Source organism: Leptopilina heterotoma, unplaced genomic scaffold (genome assembly GCF_015476425.1).
Source record: "Leptopilina heterotoma isolate Lh14 unplaced genomic scaffold, ASM1547642v1 Lhet_27, whole genome shotgun sequence".
NCBI classification, from domain to species: Eukaryota; Metazoa; Arthropoda; class Insecta; order Hymenoptera; family Figitidae; genus Leptopilina; species Leptopilina heterotoma.
In genome coordinates this window covers 1,785,667-1,803,624 of record NW_025110978.1, presented here as the reverse complement: position 1 = coordinate 1,803,624, position 17,958 = coordinate 1,785,667, and the positions used below count along the sequence as shown (strand labels likewise).

The 17,958-nt window shown below is 25.7% G+C and overlaps 2 protein-coding genes across 3 annotated transcripts; one reads left to right on the top strand and one right to left on the bottom strand.

The window, feature by feature from the left end:
• Positions 1-2,540: 2,540 nt before the first annotated feature.
• Positions 2,541-5,717, bottom strand: LOC122503798 (eukaryotic translation initiation factor 3 subunit J). Its single transcript, XM_043614496.1, has 6 exons — positions 5,539-5,717; positions 5,352-5,437; positions 4,855-4,968; positions 4,623-4,761; positions 3,461-3,622; positions 2,541-3,376 (listed from the first exon to the last, which is right to left on the bottom strand). Exons 1-6 carry the CDS (start codon positions 5,552-5,554, stop codon positions 3,180-3,182), a joined length of 714 nt encoding a protein of 237 aa, XP_043470431.1. The 5' UTR covers positions 5,555-5,717; the 3' UTR covers positions 2,541-3,179.
• Positions 5,718-5,944: 227 nt separating this feature from the next.
• LOC122503797 (muskelin) lies at positions 5,945-17,594 on the top strand. Of its 2 annotated transcripts, none has more exons than XM_043614494.1 (12): positions 5,945-6,198; positions 6,675-6,777; positions 6,948-7,090; positions 7,163-7,367; positions 8,384-8,576; positions 12,260-12,495; positions 12,640-12,920; positions 13,070-13,244; positions 13,354-13,557; positions 13,635-13,826; positions 13,890-14,132; positions 16,458-17,594. In XM_043614494.1, exons 1-12 carry the CDS (start codon positions 6,110-6,112, stop codon positions 16,680-16,682), a joined length of 2,289 nt encoding a protein of 762 aa, XP_043470429.1. In that variant the 5' UTR covers positions 5,945-6,109; the 3' UTR covers positions 16,683-17,594. The 2 variants fall into 2 exon arrangements, with proteins under 2 accessions (XP_043470429.1, XP_043470430.1); XM_043614495.1 differs by having other exon boundaries at positions 5,946-6,198; positions 6,708-6,777.
• The last annotated feature ends 364 nt before the right edge of the window (positions 17,595-17,958 follow it).

Below are 17,958 nucleotides of genomic sequence, written 5' to 3'. Positions count from 1 at the left end.
AATTACAGAGTTATTGAAAATAATTATTAAATTTTAAAAATTAAATTATATCAAAATTTTTTCAAATAATTCAAATCTCTCAAAGAATGATGTTTAAGAATAATTGCATTTTTCGAGGAATTTATTTAAAACTGTATTCAAAATAATTGAAATCCAGCGATGAGTTTTATTATTTATGAAAATAATTGAATTCTTGCAAAGAAATATTTTATAAAATATTTCAAAAATAATCGAATTCCTGAGAAGAATTTTATTATTTATAAAAATAATTGAATTCTTGCTAAAACCTTTATTAAATTTTTAAATAATTGAATTTTTTTAAAACAGTAGATATTGAAAATGATTTTCGAAGAATTGTAGAAAATAATTGAATCGTTTGGAAGGATTTGTTTAAAATTTGTCAAATTGTTTCTAAGAATTTTATTAAAATCTTAAAATATAATTGAATTAAATTATATCAAAATTGTTTCAAAGAATTATTTTTAAGAATAATTGCATTTTTCGAGGAATTTATTTAAAATTGTATTCAAAATAATTGAAATCTAGCCATGAGTTTTATTATTTATGAAAATAATTGAATTCTTGCAAAGTTATCATTTATAAAATATTTCATAAATAATTGAATTTTATTATTTATAAAAATAATTTTTTTTTTTTATTCACGGGGGAGAAGAGGAAATGCATTTACGCATGCCCAGGAAGATCCCACTTACCTGGGGTATGTCGGACTCGCACAAAATGCAAGGAAAAAAAAGAAACCTCACATACCTGCTTTTTACGGCTTCAGACTTCGCAGATGGATGGTCCCATTTAGTCGCTGGCGCGACTCTTCCGTGCCGCTCTTCTTCTGGCCATTATTTCCTCCTTGTTCTTGACAGGATCTTCTTAGCTTCCTCTAAGGCAGTCCTGAAGACCTTGCACCGACCTGATCCGGCGACGTGTTGGATGTCCTCCTTCTCGCCGAACTTCGCCTGGCATAAGAAGCAGCATGAGCTCTTCTTACAATCTGCTGCTTTATGGCCAGCTTCACTGCACTTGAAGCACGCAGCCGACCTGTCTACCGCTTGGCAATCTCTACCTATGTCACCTTGTGACCGTAGCTCTTCTTCTCACCTGGCAGGACACGAACCAAGGACCGTCACCTTTCTGCTCCCTGCTGGCACCGTAGAGATTTGCTCTAGGGCATTCAAAACGTCTTCCTTTTCAGTAAGGGCGTCCATATCGCGGATTTCCAACGTAGTTTGCCGGACCGCCATCTGCACCTCACCCAAATCGCCGATTACCTTTGTCACCTCCTCGGTGAACAGCTGCTTGTTTGAAGACCCTCCAATTTTAATGAGAAGGTCTCCCTTTTCAGTGGGTAAAGCTCCCACAACTCTTGTCTGGCTGGCCTCCAGGTCAGCCTCCCTTCGAACCTTCTTATGCTTCTGAGTCCATCCTTGATTGTCCTATTGACATTCTTCTGGACTTCACAGGACTTCAGCATCTTGCTGACCTCCTCCTCCTCCATTTCTAGAATGCTCGCTGCCTCTTCCTCCCGCAGCTTCACACATTCATCTCGATCCTCATTGCAGCTAGCAGTGTCAATCGCAGAAGCATTACTGAAGACAGAAATGCAGCTGGCTTGAGTCGTCACGCTGCTCGTACTCCCTCGTCTCTCCGATCTGTCCACGATGATCTGTGGGACTCCCAACGCGTTGTTGCCCTCCTGCATCCTTGGGCCACTGGCCACCGTCCCCACGCTATGGGCTTGACGATCGGAACCAGTGAGGGATTTAGCCGTAGCATTACCCCGCAGGTACTCTTCCTCGTTTTTACAATCGCTCATGATGGATGTTTCTTGTTTGCTGGTTTTGGTCCGCGTCGAGTATTTGATTTTCTCGATACCACCTATTTCTAGGAAGCTAACCTTTCCTCCACCTGGCACGCGTCCGATAGAGGACCAGCAACCCCACGCAAAAGAACAAGTTCTAATAAAAATAATTGAATTCTTGCTAAGAACTTTATTAAATTTTTAAATAATTAAATTTTTTAGTAAAACAGTAGACATTGAAAATAAATTTCGAAAAATTGTTGAAAATAATTGAATTCTTGCAAAGATATCATTTATAAAATATTTCATAAATAATTGAATTTTATTATTTATAAAAATAATTTAATTCTTGCTAAGAACTTTATTAAATTTTTTAGTAAAACAGTAGACATTGAAAATGAATTTCGAAAAATTGTTGAAAATAATTGAATCGTTTGAAAGAATTTGATTAAAATTTGTCGAATTGTTTCTGAGAATTTTATTAAAAATTTTTAGAATAAACTTTCTTTATTCCAACTATTATAGCTAATTTAATATAGTGAAAATTTTCAAAAATAGAAAAAAGTGGATTTTAATGTCACAAATCTAAAAAAAAAGTATTCAAATATCAAATCGTATACAAAGCCTGATATTTTATAATAATTTTAAGTTGACTTAATTTTGGGAGTACAATTAAAATTTTCCCGATTCGCTGAATATGAAGAAATAAAAAAGGAATTCGTGAAAATTATCTTTACAATCAACCTTTATTTAGGAATATACTCTTTAAAACCAACTTACATCCACACCTGTCATACTTGTGTGTTTGTGTGTGTACGCGAGCATTTATATACATATGTAGTAGGTAAAATGTTAAATTGGATACATAATTTTTTTGTTTTTTTTTTCTTTATAATTTTCATTAAACAACAATTGTTATCGTTGAAGACCTGACAATGAGAAACAAATCGATCATCATACGAGCAGAAAAAAATTCTTATGGCTTCTGCATTTGTAAAATTAAGTTTTAAAGCACTGTGATGTAAAGTAGAATCTAATCTCGCTTGAAATTAAATTTTAAAAGAACATTCAGAAAAATTTGTTTTTTAAAGTGTTAAATTCGTTAATATTTCAATTAAAAGAAAATTCATAGACCTTTATATTTATGTAAAAAATTCTTAATCGCCGTTTAAAAGAAAATCAATTGTTTAACATTTCTCAATTAGGCAAATTCTAGTTTTTTTTGTCTCTCTCTTAAAAAAAGCACATACAAATTCTTTGAGAATAAGTGTTAAACGTGGCGTGAGAACGAATAATTTTCATAAAAGATTCCTTTTCCTTGGCGACTAGATGATGATGATAATGATGATGGAGAGAATTTAAGTCGCTACATAAAGTCACCATATTCATTGTCAAAGCTGTAATCATCATATTCATTCATAATTGTATTTTCGCCTTCAATTCTCAATTTTGCCTTTCCCTTGCCCTTATTTTTCTTCGATTTGTCGCCTTTTTCTAATTTCGCCTTCTCCAGTGCCAGATTGTCAATTAATGTTTTCACCTTTCGCAACGATGTGCTCGACACTAAGAAGAAAAATATCTTTCAAAAAACTTTCACAGTTAAAAAAGAAGAGTTAAAAATATATTTTTTTCTCTCTCTCTACTTACTTAAAACAGCAATATTTTTTATTAATTCTTCTGCGAAAGCCGGAAATTCTGTGTGTTTGTTGAATTGATTGATTTTGAGCATAAGCGCCTCGCCAAATTGATCGAATTCTTCTTTTGTATCAGGATTCACCGTATCCAGACTCTTTGAAGAATCCGTGACGCCTTGAATACAATTTTTTATTTAAAAATAATAATTCTTTATAAGAAAATAAGTTTTTTGAACAGAATTTAAATAAAAATATTAAAATTGAATCTCTAATTATTTCTCAGGATTTTTTTTTTCTTGCGAGCCAAAAAACAAAAATTGGAATATCTAATTATCGAAATTATTTCAGGAACAGTACAGGAGATTTATGAACGAATAAAATGCAAGGTTCGTGCAAAAACTAATTTGAACACAATATTTGCATGAAATAGCAATTTTTATTAATATACAATAACATCGGTGAATTTTATTATTACGATAATCTTGATAAAAATGAACACAACTTGTATAATTATTATTATTCTATCTCTAGTACAGTTCCTGGCAATGTGTAAGTTATTTTTTTTTATTTATTCGCGATTAAAATCTAATTTTAATGCATTGTCTCTAAATACAAAATTCTTTTTCTTTGAATATATCAGATTTAATACTGCAAAAGATTCACTTATTTTTATAATGACATATGAAATAAATAATTATCTAAGATGTTGCCAAGTTCCACGACCAAAGACTAATATATATTTATTATATAAATTACTAAATTACTTATATAAAAACAAGAATTGCATGGACGTTATCCTGTTGTCTTAAAAGTATTTTTATCGAAAAAAGTAAAAAAAAAAAAATTCAATAAAATTAATTTAAAATTATTTTGAAACTTTAATTGTTTCAAAATTTTAGTCTAATTTTCTCTTTATTAAAAACTTTGTTCAATATTTGACGTTTATTTTTTGTAACTAAGAGTTGTTTAATTATAAAAAAAGGTCTTTCTTTTCTTGAAAAAAAATTTTTCTCTTCTAAAGAGAGAAAAAAAAATTGCAAAAATTAATCTGCTTAAAAAGCAGAAGCTCGATTTAAATATTTTGAAGAAAACTAACAGTAATGAGTGAATGATTGGCTACTTCTTTTCAGTTTTTGGGAGTTTACGAGAACTAAAGTCTACAAGATTTGACAAACCGAAAGTCTCCATTGCCAATCGTAAGTCTGCTTCTTCCTGTAACCTTTGCCGCCTCAACATTTCAGCCCTTTTCTCCTCGGGAGTTAAGGTCTCTTCCTTTTCCTTAACTTTCTTTTCAATTTCTTCACGGGCTTTTTTCTAAACAAAATTCATTTCGATTTTATTTTTTTTTGCTTTTGCTTGAAAAATAGATTTTATTTCAAAATTAGAAGAAGAAAATTTTATACAAACCTCGCGTTCTTCAATTTTGTCAGCTAAAGTTTTCTTAGGTTTACTTTTAGCCTTTGGAAGTTCAGGTGCTTTCTCTACATCTTTCTTTTCTTCCTCGACATCCTCCCAACTATCCTGTTTATTCATATTTTAAATTTATGTTTAAAAACCAAAGCGATCTATGACCATTTTAAAATTTTTCTAATTGTAATTAAAAAGTTTTCTAAAAACTCCGAAATTCTTTTTTCTAAGTCTCAAAAATAATTTAAATTCTATATTTATCTTTTTCAAAATAAAATTTCTTGCGAATCGACTTTGCAAATATGTCAAAAAAGTATAAGAGCTTTTTTTTCAAAATAGAATAAAATCTTCTCGACAAATTCCAATTTGGATCACAAGGATCACAAGTCTGGAAATTTCTGACATTTTGAAAAGCGACCATGTGGCATCAACAGGTTAGGCACAAATGATAAAAAAATTGTCACATCTACTGGTGAAAATGAGGGAAAAAATCTTACCTTTACTTCTTCCTCTTCATCCTCACCTTCCCATTTGTTCGATCTAATAGCGAGGTCAATTCTATTCGCCTCATAATGATCAGCATCTGCAATGACACAAAGAGAAGCGAGGTTTCTCTCATCAATTGCCAAGTTCTTTAATCGACTTCGACTAAAAATGAAAACTTGAAAGAATAAATTTTCTTACCCCACTCTTCGTCCATATTTGTTTATTTCCACACGCTAAACTTTAATGTTTCAATATAGAACCATATGTAAAAGAAATTTATGAACAGATTGCTAAATTTTCCCCCTATCAAGGAAATACGTTTTTTTTCACATTCACGGCAATCCAGACTTTTACGTCCTATAAACGCATACATTCATAAAAATTAACAGTGTATGATGTGTGTGGCTTTGTACACACGTCAATAAAAGAAAAAAACCTCGTTTACATGAGAGAAAATCATTCATTCGTCAGGAAATTGGACTAGTTTCTCAAGGAACCAATCAAATGTCTTTATTTTATAAACTTATGTTTAGAATTCAACCAATCGATTATGAAGAGGATGAGAAAATGTCAAATTCAATTGATCGAATTTTCAAATTTTAGAAAAATGTCTAAAAAATTAAATGATTGGTGATATTTTTCAAGTTTTGTCAATTTCATTGGAATATCTGGACAATTTAATAAATTATTAAGAGAGAAATTTTGAGGCTGGAATTGATATTTATTCAATTTTCTTCTCGGTCCACTGCATTATGTCATTTAAAGTAATATGGCGTCGTCCGAAAATAGTGATTTTCAAAAGCTTTTAGAATATAGAATTTTCAAATATTCCAGTTATTCATCTACTTATGTGCCTGAGTGAGTATTTTCTATTTTATTGAAATAAAAGTTTTTTACAAAAAGTACAAAATGTCGAATATCAAATACATAAGAGATAAGTTTTTGCACAATTGCATTATGCCGTAACCTATAAAAATTTGCTAAATTTACTGTTTTATATTGTTTTTTTTTAAATTTAACACATTGATTATACTTATCAGATGACGTATTTTTGGGGAAATTATCTTTTATGTTTTTTTATGTTTGTTTATTTATATTGATTGCAAATTTGTCATAATATTGTTTATTATTTTCATTGGACTTTTTTTTCTTTAATAATATGTTTATCTATATATAACAGTCTTTTTGAAGAGATATTGTTTATATTTTGATAAAATTTTATTTCAACCTCGACATTGTTTTTTTTTGTTGAAATTATTTTCTATTGCAAAAGTTGATTTTCAGTGAATGTTTTTTTTTTAATTTTTGTTTGTTTGTTTTTTTTTGTTTTAAAGGATGTTACTTGAAGATGATGATGTTTTTTACAGAAACATCATTGTTGATGAACCATCGGATCAAACGTCTCGTTGGTCATCTGACAATGACAACCATCCTCAGGTTAGTTTATTAATAATTTATTGTGTTTACTGAATATATTTGATTTATGATTGTCTTTATTTTGTGTAAATAAGTTTGTTTTTGTGAAAATAATTTTCTTCTTGTAGAAATTGTATAAATAATTTTTATTTCTTTGTGTAATTATTTTTTCTTTCTGTTCATAATTATAGTACCTCGTTCTTAAATTGCAACAACCAGCAATTGTTCAAACAATAACTTTTGGTAAATATGAAAAAACACACGTTTGTAATATTAAAAAATTTAAAGTATATGGAGGTTTGGAGGAAGAAAATATGATGGAACTTTTAGAAAGGTAATTTTTTTGTTTGTCATTAATTTACGTATATTTGATTTAAAAACATAAAAAATATTTTATCTATTCCAGTGGATTGAAAAATGATATAACTTCTGAAACTTTTGACCTTAAGCATGAAATCGGAAGCAAAAGGATCTATTTTCCCATTAGGTTTATTAAAGTTCTTCCATTGCAATCGTGGGGTCCTAGTTTCAATTTTTCCATTTGGCATGTTCATCTTACTGGCATTGATGATCCAATAATTGTGAAACCAAGCATTGAATGGGTTAATTCGGTAATGAAAATAATCATAATATTAGTAAATTACTTATGACAATTGTTGACAAAAATTATTCCCCTAAAGTTTTAAACTTTCAAATGAACGAATTTTTTCCCCACTTAATTAATTTTTAAAATTACTTTACTCAAAATGGAAAAACAATTGAAGCGTTTTGTGCAGAAACAGCATAAGTCGATAATTCGAAATTGTTCAGGAATCAATAAAAACTGTTTTTCTCGTAAATGTTAAGATTTTTTTTAATTCGGCTTTTTGCATTATATTCTACTAACCTATAAGTTAAAAAATCCAATATAATTAATTAATTATCTACTTAACATAAAAAATTAAAAAATAAATAAACATTTTTTGGACTTATGCTGTTTCTGCACAAAATGAAATGAAAAACACAGAAAATTTATTAAATCCAGTGAAATATCAAAATTTTATGAAATATTTAATAAAATTTATTTAAAATATTAAATTTGGATAATTTTTAGTAACATTTTATAAATAATAAAATTGTTTTAAGAATAAATTTAACCAATTTTCAATATTTTCTAATTTTTAAATAATTTAGTCACCACTGTCACTTTTTGCTTCCCATGAGTGTTTTTATATATAATGTAAACTGTTTAATATAAATTATTAAAATACGTCAAGAATATCACAAATAAATATAAAACTTATCATGGACTTGTGCTGTTTCTGCACAAAATGATATTTTAATTATTTTTTTAAGGGTTTAGAGTTTATTTACTTATGCAATATTTTACCAGATTGAAAAGCTTCATTTAAAGATAAATTTTCAATAAAAAAGTGATTTTCGAAAAAAATGGACTTATGCGGTTTCTGCACAAAACGCTTCAATTAAATTTAAACACTTATTTAGTTAAGAATTAATTTTTTTAGTGTACAAAATTATTTTTTTTAGAAAAAAATACAAATTAAAAGAAGTAGAAAAATATCGTCGACCATTTAAATATTCAAAACTTTCGAAAAATTCATTAAATACTTTTATGTTTTTAAAACAGTATCGACAGAGAGAGATAATAAGACTGTGCATGAAACATTTTCGAAGATTTGAACAGCAAGAAATTGTTGATACACTCCAACGTGTCACTGGGGTTGCTTTAGAGGATCCACGATTATCAGTCTTGTACGATTTATTAGTAACGAAAGGAGATCACTTGCAAGCTGAGCGTTTTATTACTAATGCTGTGAGCAGTAAGTATTCCGGCAATAAAATAATTTTCAATTATTTTGTACAGAAAAATTTAGAGAAATTTCAGGGAATTTTATTTGCAAAAAGTATTGGAAAATTATCAAATCTTTCAGAATTACAACAAAATTTTTGATTTTTGGTGTCCAAAAATATTTTTTGAAAAACTTTTAAAAAATAGGAATTCTTTTTGACTTTTTTTCCAACTTATAAACTTTTCATAATCACAATTTCTATGAATTTCTATGATAATATCTTGATTTCTTGTTTCTCTAAATTTAAATACATACCTAAAGTTTCTAGAATAATTTTCTTAAAAGGTTTTCGTTACAATTAACTTGGAAATGATTTGTAGTTAAGAAAAATTGTAATTTTTAAAAAAATAATTGAATTTCAGGAAGGTTTCAAATTAAATTTTTGAAAATATTAATTGCTGTGAAAAAATTAATAATAATTAAAAAAAACTTGTCTAAAAAATGAATACCTCAATTAATTAATTGGAGTTTAAATGCTTTTATTTAAAACTTTATAAAAATGAAGTTTTTGAGAAATTTTAATTCAATTTTTTAAAGATACTTTTAAACATACATAATTCAAATTTTGTAAAATCGAATGGAACTAAATTAAATTTGTTAAAGAATTTCATTAGAAATTTTTAAATAATTGAATTGAATTTTATTTTATTTTAATAATTAGTAAATAATTAAATCTTACATAGAGTAACAAATCAAATGTATTCAAATGCTTATTAGTGTAAAAAGCAGTATTAAAGAATCTGATCTCCAGACAGAATTTTAACTTTTTCCCTGACACTAAAGAATATTCTGATTCACTCTAAAAATGATTAGATCATTATTACTTTTTCATTGAAATTAAGATTTTCAAAAATTTTAAATTCTTTAAATCAATTATTAGTTAAAAGTACGAAAAATTTTGATTTCCAAAGATTTGAATTTGAAACCTATTTCAAAATTAAATTATTTCTAAAAATCCATGCTATAATACTTTTAATATTAAATTATTATCTAAAATTTTAACCAAAATTCATTTTTAAATCAATTTTTATTAGAAAATTTTACGAAAATTCAATTATTTAAATACAAAAATAAATAATTTATTCAATAATTAAATGTTTATGAAAATTTAATTTTTTACGAAGAATTTTATTAACAACTTTTGAAAATATTTAATTTCTTTTAAGGAATTTAATTAAAATTTTACTGAAATTTATTATATTGAAAGAATTATATATCAATTTTTGAAAATAATTGAAAACTTTTTGAAGAGTTTTATTAAAATTTTTAAAAATGCTTGAATTCCTGAGAAGAATTTAAATGATAATTTATGAAAATAATTGAATTCATGCGAAGAATTTTATTAAATTTTGTTTAAATAATTGAAATTTTGCCAAGAATTTTATTAAGATTTTTTACAATAATTTAATTCTTGAGAAGAATTTCGCTATCTATTTATAAAGATAATTTAATTCTTGACGAGAATTTTTAAAAAATTTTGAAAATAATTTTTTCTGCAAAGTATTTTATAACTTTTCAAAACAATTGTATTCTTGTGATGAATTTTGATATTTATCAAAATAATTGAATTTTGGAAAAGAATTTTATTAAAATTTCTTAAAAAATTGATTGTATGGGAAGAATTTTGTTGTTTATGAAAATAATTGAAATCTTTTGCAGAATTACTTAAAAATTTTTGAAAATAATTCTATCATTGCAACGAATTATATTATTATTTTATTGAATAATTGAATGTTTCTTAAATTTGAATTCTTTCGTCAAGTTTTAATAAAATTTTTAAGAATAATTGCATTTTTCGAGGAATAATTGAATGTTTTCGTAGAATTATATCAAAAATTTTTTGATAAATTGTATGAAAATAGTAAATATGAAAATGATTGAATTACGAAAATCTTTTTAAAATAATTGAAATTTTGCAAAGAATTTTATTTAAATTTTTGAAAATAATTGAATTTTTGTCGAAAAATTTTGCTATTTATAAAGATAATTGAATTTTTGACGAGATATTCGTTAAAATTTGTAAAAATAATTGAATTTCTTAAAAGAATTTTATTACTTTTGAAAATAAATGAATTCTTGTGATGAATATTGTTATTTATAAAAATAATTGAATTTTGCAAATAATTTTTTTAAAATTCCTAAAAATAATTGAATTTCTGTGAAGAATTTTGTTATTTTTGAAAAAATTGCATTAAAATATTTTTGAAATAATTGTAGGGGAAGTGCGCCGGTTGTGGGCACCCCTACGTAAACTTCGACGGCAAGCAGACTTTACTGATCTAAGTATTGCAAGTCGTGTTCGTTGACAATACGGACTTTTCGTATTGATAACGAAACAAATATATGCATTTGTGTAATAGCTGTGAGCATAATAAAGAAAATTTGCATTAAATTAATAAAAAAGTAATTTTGTATTGTTTTCGAAGAGCAACATATGGGTGTAGATTCGTTCAGAAAAAAGGGTTTAATTTTTTTTTTTTTTTGCAGTGTTGTCATTATATTTTGTGATTTACCTTCGTGTTTAACCAAAATCCTGCATCACAAAATGTGTTGGTCTTTTTAAAAAATGACTGTCATTCCCGGTTGTGGGCACCTTTATGTTAAGGAGGCTCTACCATCTGACAATGATGTGGACTACTGTCTCATCTATATCTAAACTTTCTGCCAAGGAAAGTGACAGCCGCAAACTCCATTAAATGCGATGAATATAGACGTTCAGTGCATTAGAAGTGCGTTATGGTTTGCGTACTAGCTATTTCACATGCAAGCATTATGCTTTTGTTAGCGATGAGCATAGTGTGAAAACGTGTCATCATTTTTGTTCTTTATCCCGGCAAAGTCTCTTAAAATAAAGAAACTTTCATTTCTTCTTTATTTGTGTTGGTTTCCTTTAATATTTTTCCATTTTTAGCGGATTTTTCAAGGGTGCCCACAACCGGGTACAAAAATTTTTTTGTCAAAAAATTTCTATTTCACTAAATTTCTAATAAAACTTTTTTATTTAAAGGAATCAATTTAATTCCTTCACTGACAGTCACCTTAGACCTCTAGCTTTAAATTCGTACACATATATTTTTATAATCTGCACATGGACAAATGTTATGAGGCAAAAACAAAAGGGTGCCCACAACCGGAACACTTCCCTTATATTATTAAAAAATTCATTCTGGTCAGAAATAGAAAAAAAATTTGAAGGTTTTTTTATTAGAATTCGTGGTAGTTTGATAGTTTATGAGGCAAATAAAAAAGTCACTAAAAATTCAGAATTTTCTTATGAATTCTAAAAATTTAATTTGTTCCAGTACTTTTAATAAAAATCCCTGACTTTTCCCTGATTTCCCTGACTTGTGGCAACCCTGCCAAAAAAATATATTAATGTTTGCGAATAATTTTACAATTAAATTTTTAATTTTATTAATTTTTTATTTTTAATAATTTTACAAATAAATGTAGGTATTAGAAAATTTTTTTGTGTGTCTAATCACTTTTAGGAATAAAAGTATTCTTTGGAGTCAAGGAAAAAGTTAACATTCTGTCTAGAAATTAGGCAAAAAAATCAAATTTTCGTGGCAATCCAGTTACTATTTATTAATTCTTTAAATGAAAAAATGAAATTGAATTATTTGATTGAATGTTTCTATAATTTCTTACAGCGGGAGTTATGAACGACTACATTAACGCTCAATCGTATCGTGCAGTTTGGACAAAAATTGAATCAAACGATCCAAAACCAGGTATGAGAGGTGGACATCAAATGGTAATTGATTCTACGGCAGAAACACTCTATCTTTTTGGCGGTTGGGACGGAAATACGGATCTCGCTGACCTTTGGGCGTACGATATTCCCACGGAAAAATGGAGATTTATTTGCAAGGACACAGGAGAAGTTGTTAGTAATCATAAATATTTAATACAAATTTTGTGTTTCAATATTATTTTTAATTTCAACATTTATTTAATATCTAAATTGTTAATTTTTTTAAATTAATCTTATAATATTAATTTTTATTTTTTCTTAATCTCCTTTTTTTAGGGAGGGCCGAAGGCACGATCCTGTCATAAGATGTGTCTTGATCCAGAGAGACGGCAAATTTTTACTTTGGGTAGATATTTGGATACACAGTATCGTTCTGCGGATAATTTAAAAAGTGATTTTTACGTCTACAATATTGAGACAAATGAATGGACACAAATATCGGAAGACACTGGAGCACGTGGTGGGCCAAAATTAGTATTCGATCATCAAATGTCAATGGACGTTGATAAAAGAACTATTTATGTATTTGGTGGTCGAGTTCTTGTTTCTCCAGCAAAGTATGATTTCATTTTTCTCTTTTTGTCCTAAAATTGGAATGAAAATTAAAAATTTAAATTTAAATTCATTCATTTAAATTACAGTATTTTTGTAAAATATTTTCAGTATTTGATCGTAAATTGATTATATTGACAAATATTGTTTACAGTTCCGATGATCAAGAAATAATAACAAATTCGACTGAGCCTATTTTTTCTGGTTTATATTCTTATCATGTTCCAACTGATACATGGTCTAAACTTGCTTCCGATATTTCAAGACCTTGCCCCCTTATTTCGTTAAATATTAAATCGAGAGTTGGACATTCCATGCTGTTTCATCCTGTAAGTTGTTTTCGATTCTAAATATAGTGATAAAGTCTTTTATTTTTTTGAAAATATCGAAAAGAAATATTTTTTTAGCTTTTAATAAAGTTTTTTTTTTGTTATTTAGGAATCAAGAAAATTGTATATTTTTGCTGGTCAAAGAAGTAAAGAATATTTAAATGATTTTTTCACTTATGAAGTGGATGCAGCACAAGTCGAGCAAATTAGTGTGAGCGATTTTGGTAATCGTGATTCTAATCATGTACCAGCTGCGGGTTTTACTCAACGAGCGACAATCGATCCTGAATTAGGCGAAATTTACGTCTTATCGGTAAATATTAATTAATTAACACAAATAAAATAACTATCCTTTAAAAAAGTCAAACTACAGTTGAAATTAACTTACAGGGTTTAAACAAAGACAAAGATAAAAGAGACGACAATGTTCAAAATTCATTTTGGGTCTATAATATCAAGGAAAACAAATGGTCCTGTATCTATCGAAATGAAAATAATGGAGAAAAATATTGGAATAAAATGAAGGATTATGAGCCATGTCCGCGATTCGCTCATCAATTGGTCTACGATCAAGTGAAAAAGGTAATTATTCGAAAAATAAATAAAAAAAGAAAAGGGAAATAAATAAATTATATTTATTTACAGGTGCATTATTTGTTTGGAGGAAATCCAGGACGTTCCTGTCCTCCGAAATTGAGACTCGACGATTTTTGGGTTTTAAAATTGTGTCGACCTTCTCATGATCAAGTTTTGAGAAATTGCAAATTAATAATCAGAAAACACAAATTTGAAGAATTGGCCATGAAGGACACTATTGAAGCACTTGAATATTTACAAACTAAAGTCTCTGAGATCATTGATCATAATGATGAAGAACAATCCAAAGAGGTAGGTTTTTAATTTTCTGTTTTTATTATTTTTTTAATTAAAGGCCTTAAAAGCACAAAAAAATCGCCATAGTCGATTAAAGATACAAAAAAAGTCGAAAAAGTCGTTTATTTTATTCAGTGTTGTTACAAAAATTAAATTTTGTATTTCCCTAACATTTCACTGAATTCTAAATTCAATTATTCAAAAGTTCAATAATTTTGTCAAATAAATATTCAAGTTCTTGTTATTTATTTTTTTCACAGAAATTACAATTTTTTAAATTTCAATTTCATTCCTTCTAAAATTTAATTATTTCTAAACATGATAGGGCTGGAATTTTTTTGAGAAATTCTTTCAAAATTTAATTATTTTCGATAATTTTTAACTAAACTCTTCTCTAAATCAATCCTTTTAATAATTTTCAGAAATTCCTACTAGAATTTATTGTTTAAATATAAAAATTTTAATTTTTTGTAACAATTGTTACTGTAATTCTTTATGGTCTTTTTTTAAAGTTATTAATATAAATGATTGAAAACAATTGATTTTGGAAAACTTCATAAGAATTAATTTGAAAAAGAATTTCAGTTCAAATTTTAGAAAATATTTCAAGAATTGTAAGAATTGCAGTTCTAATTAAATGATTAAATTTAAAAAAAAATTTTGTTTTTAAATAATCCAATTATTCGTTGCATTTTAATAAGAACTGATTTAAAAAAGAATTTCTGTTAAAATTTTAAAAAGTAATTGAATTATAGAATCGTTATAACAGGAATTTTAAGAAATAATTAAATTTCAAAAGGTTTTACATTAAAATTATTTGAAATTTTAATTAATATAAATAACAATAAATTTTTTAATATTTGTTTAACAAAAATTATTGAAGCTTTGAATAATTTATTGTAGCAATTCTAAAAAAAATTAGGTTTTTGAAAAATTGTGATTAAAATGTTTTTGAAGATAATTAATTGAATTGAAAGTAATTTTAAAAATTTAAACAATTAAAAGTTTTATCAAAATTCATTGAATTAAATTTTATATTTCAAATAATTTAATTTTATTACTTTTAAAAATTATTTTGAAATATGATCGTAATTTTGATGAATTATATATTTCGAAAAATAATATTTTAAAAAATAATAAATTTTCATTACATTTCAAAAAGAAAGATTAATACCTAATAATAAATTTAATAATTCTTTAAAAGAAAATTTTTTTAAATTATAATTTATTTTCTTTTTAAAATAATTGAATTTTAAAAAATTACGATAAATAAATTCTAAGAATTAGTTTTTTAAAAATATTTTCATATAATTTGTCGAGAATAGTTATATTTTATAAAAGAATTTTATGACAATTTAAAAAAATAATCAAGTTTTTAGTGAATGTTGATTAAAAATTTGCAATACGATTGTTTTCTTCAAAATTTTAGTAATACATAATTCTAAAATATAAGTTTTTCAAAAAATTTTAATGAACTAATTTTTTTGTAGATATTTAAATTTTTTAAAAATATCTAATTAAAAACATTGAAAATAAATGATTTTTAAAAAATTATGTAATAAAAAAATTCTAAGAATTATTTTTTAAAAAAATATTTTAGAATCATTTTTTCAATATAATTTCCATTAATTTTCATTTTCAAAATTTTCTATTGAAGTTTTTTCATTACAATTTTTGAGAAAATAATTATTTTTTTTAAATTTACAATTAAAATTCTTCAAACTTTGATTTTCAAGTTTTTTATTAAAATACTTAGATACAAAAAAATCAATTCTAATTAAAAATTTTCAAAACGATTGTTTCCGTTAAGATTTTAATAATAATTCTAAAATATTAGATTTTTTTAAAAAAATTTAATGAAATTTGAATTTTTAGAAAATATGTAATTGAAAATATTGAAAATAGAATTTTTTAAAATTATATAATGAAAAATGTTAAGAATTACATTTTTAAAAATAATTTTAGGCTAACTTTTTCAATATAATTTTCATTAATTTTCATTCTTAAATTTTCTCTTCAAAATTTTTCATTAAAATATTTTTGAGAAATATTTTTAAAGCTTTGACTATTATTTTTCACACTACAGAAATCTGAATGTTCATTTTTTACCAAAAAATTGGTATTTTGTTGCAATATTTGAAAGAAACATCGAATAAGTCGCATTTTTTGAAAATAAGTCAAGAAAATTTGCCTTTTTTTGAAAATGGTTGGAAAAAATCCAAAAAAATTATACTATCCAAGGGCCTGTAATTATTAGAAATTTATATATTTTTAAAACAAAAGTTATTTCATTTTTGGCCCTCTTTTTCTAAAAAATATGTTTAAAAATCTCTTTTCTAGTTTCAATTGCTGGCGTCTATTTTATTCCGAGAGCAGTGTATTCCTGAAGATGAAACAACTTCCGACGACTCTGTACAATCTTATTTAAGTACAAATCCAGATCAAAATGCAGTTGGACGTTGCATTCATGCACGTCGAACATATTTGTACGATAGACTTACGGAATTTTTCCCAGAAGCTTTAACACAACCCCGTGCTAATCTTATGGATCTATTGCCATTATGATACCATTGAAAAATTAATAGTGATAAAACATAAAAAGAAAAAATCAATGTCAGTCAAAACAAAACAGAATCACTCATTTTTTGATTTGTATTGGTTGCATTCATTGATGATATGTAAATAAGTTTTTTTTCTGTTTTTTTTACTTATCGAATTAATATAATGCTTTCGAGTGTGGGGAAAAGTTTTTATTGTGCAATTCTATATTGTAAAAGTCTTATATTTTTTTACTGTAAATAATCCTTAGTTTGATAAAACGAAAGAAGATTTTTATTGTGGCTGTATATTTTATAGGTGCGCGCATATTATTTTAAATTACATTCACGACAAGAGATTGGATTATTTAAAAGTGAAATTCAATCTGAATTTTCAATTTTCATTTCAAATTTACTAAAAACTGTGTTACCAATATTTTTATTGTTAGCCATATATTGTATTGTCAGTTTTTGTTTTCTTTTTGTTCTTGTTTTCTTTTTTAATGAGCTGAAAATCAAAGAAGAAGAAAATTGTTTTTCATCTCAATATCTGATATATTAAATAGTCAGAGAAAAATAATTTTACCAAAAGCTTTGCTTTGATATGATACTTATTATATTGTTTTAATATTTTTTTTTTTTGTTAAAATTTTATTATTTAAACTTACTAACTCTTGAATTTTAATTATGACGTATCATAAGATTCAAGTAAAATTATTGTTATTATTAAAGTGGGAAAGAGGTTTGAATTGATTGTTTGCTTTCGATAAAATCGTTTTGAAAAGTATAAAAGCAAAAAGAAGTTTTACTTCGAAAATCATATAGACAAATTTTTAAAATTGCTTCGTGTAGCAAAATTAAAAAAATAGCCTCTCAAATTTTTCTTTTAAATTATAGCATGATCTCGTGTAAATAAATATAATATACTCTATTCAAAACATTGATTTTTGTTTTTATTCTACTTTTTTTTTTATAAATATTAACTTTCAACTTAATTATCATATTAATAGACGTAGACATAATTAAAATTGGGTCTTATAACAAAACTAATATTTTCAACTCCTACTCATTAATGTGAATGTATCTTCCAAAAATAATTAAAAAAAAAAATCAATTCAATATTTTAAATGCAAATATTTACAATATTTCCTTCTCATTAACTTCCAATGTTTCTTTACATCAATAATTATAATTTTCATTAAATCTCATAAATAAAGAGAAGAATTACAAAATTGTATTTTATAATATGTAAAATACAAATGTAAATATTTTATTTAAAAATATGTGATTTATATTTATATGAA

What these genes read in the sequence shown, in the direction of transcription:
- LOC122503797 (XM_043614494.1), top strand. Translation starts at nt 6,110, where the DNA reads ATGGCGTCGTCCGAAAATAGTGATTTTCAAAAGCTTTTAGAATATAGA. An exon ending in TCATCTACTTATGTGCCTGA is followed by an intron (nt 6,199 to 6,674) that starts GTGAGTATTTTC and finishes TTTGTTTTAAAG; the next exon opens with GATGTTACTTGAAGATGATG. An exon ending in GCATTGAATGGGTTAATTCG is followed by an intron (nt 7,368 to 8,383) that starts GTAATGAAAATA and finishes TTTTTAAAACAG; the next exon opens with TATCGACAGAGAGAGATAAT.
- LOC122503798 (XM_043614496.1), bottom strand. An exon ending in ACAAAATTGAAGAACGCGAG is followed by an intron (nt 4,762 to 4,854) that starts GTTTGTATAAAA and finishes AATTTTGTTTAG; the next exon opens with AAAAAAGCCCGTGAAGAAAT. An exon ending in AAAAAATATTGCTGTTTTAA is followed by an intron (nt 3,377 to 3,460) that starts GTAAGTAGAGAG and finishes TTTTCTTCTTAG; the next exon opens with TGTCGAGCACATCGTTGCGA.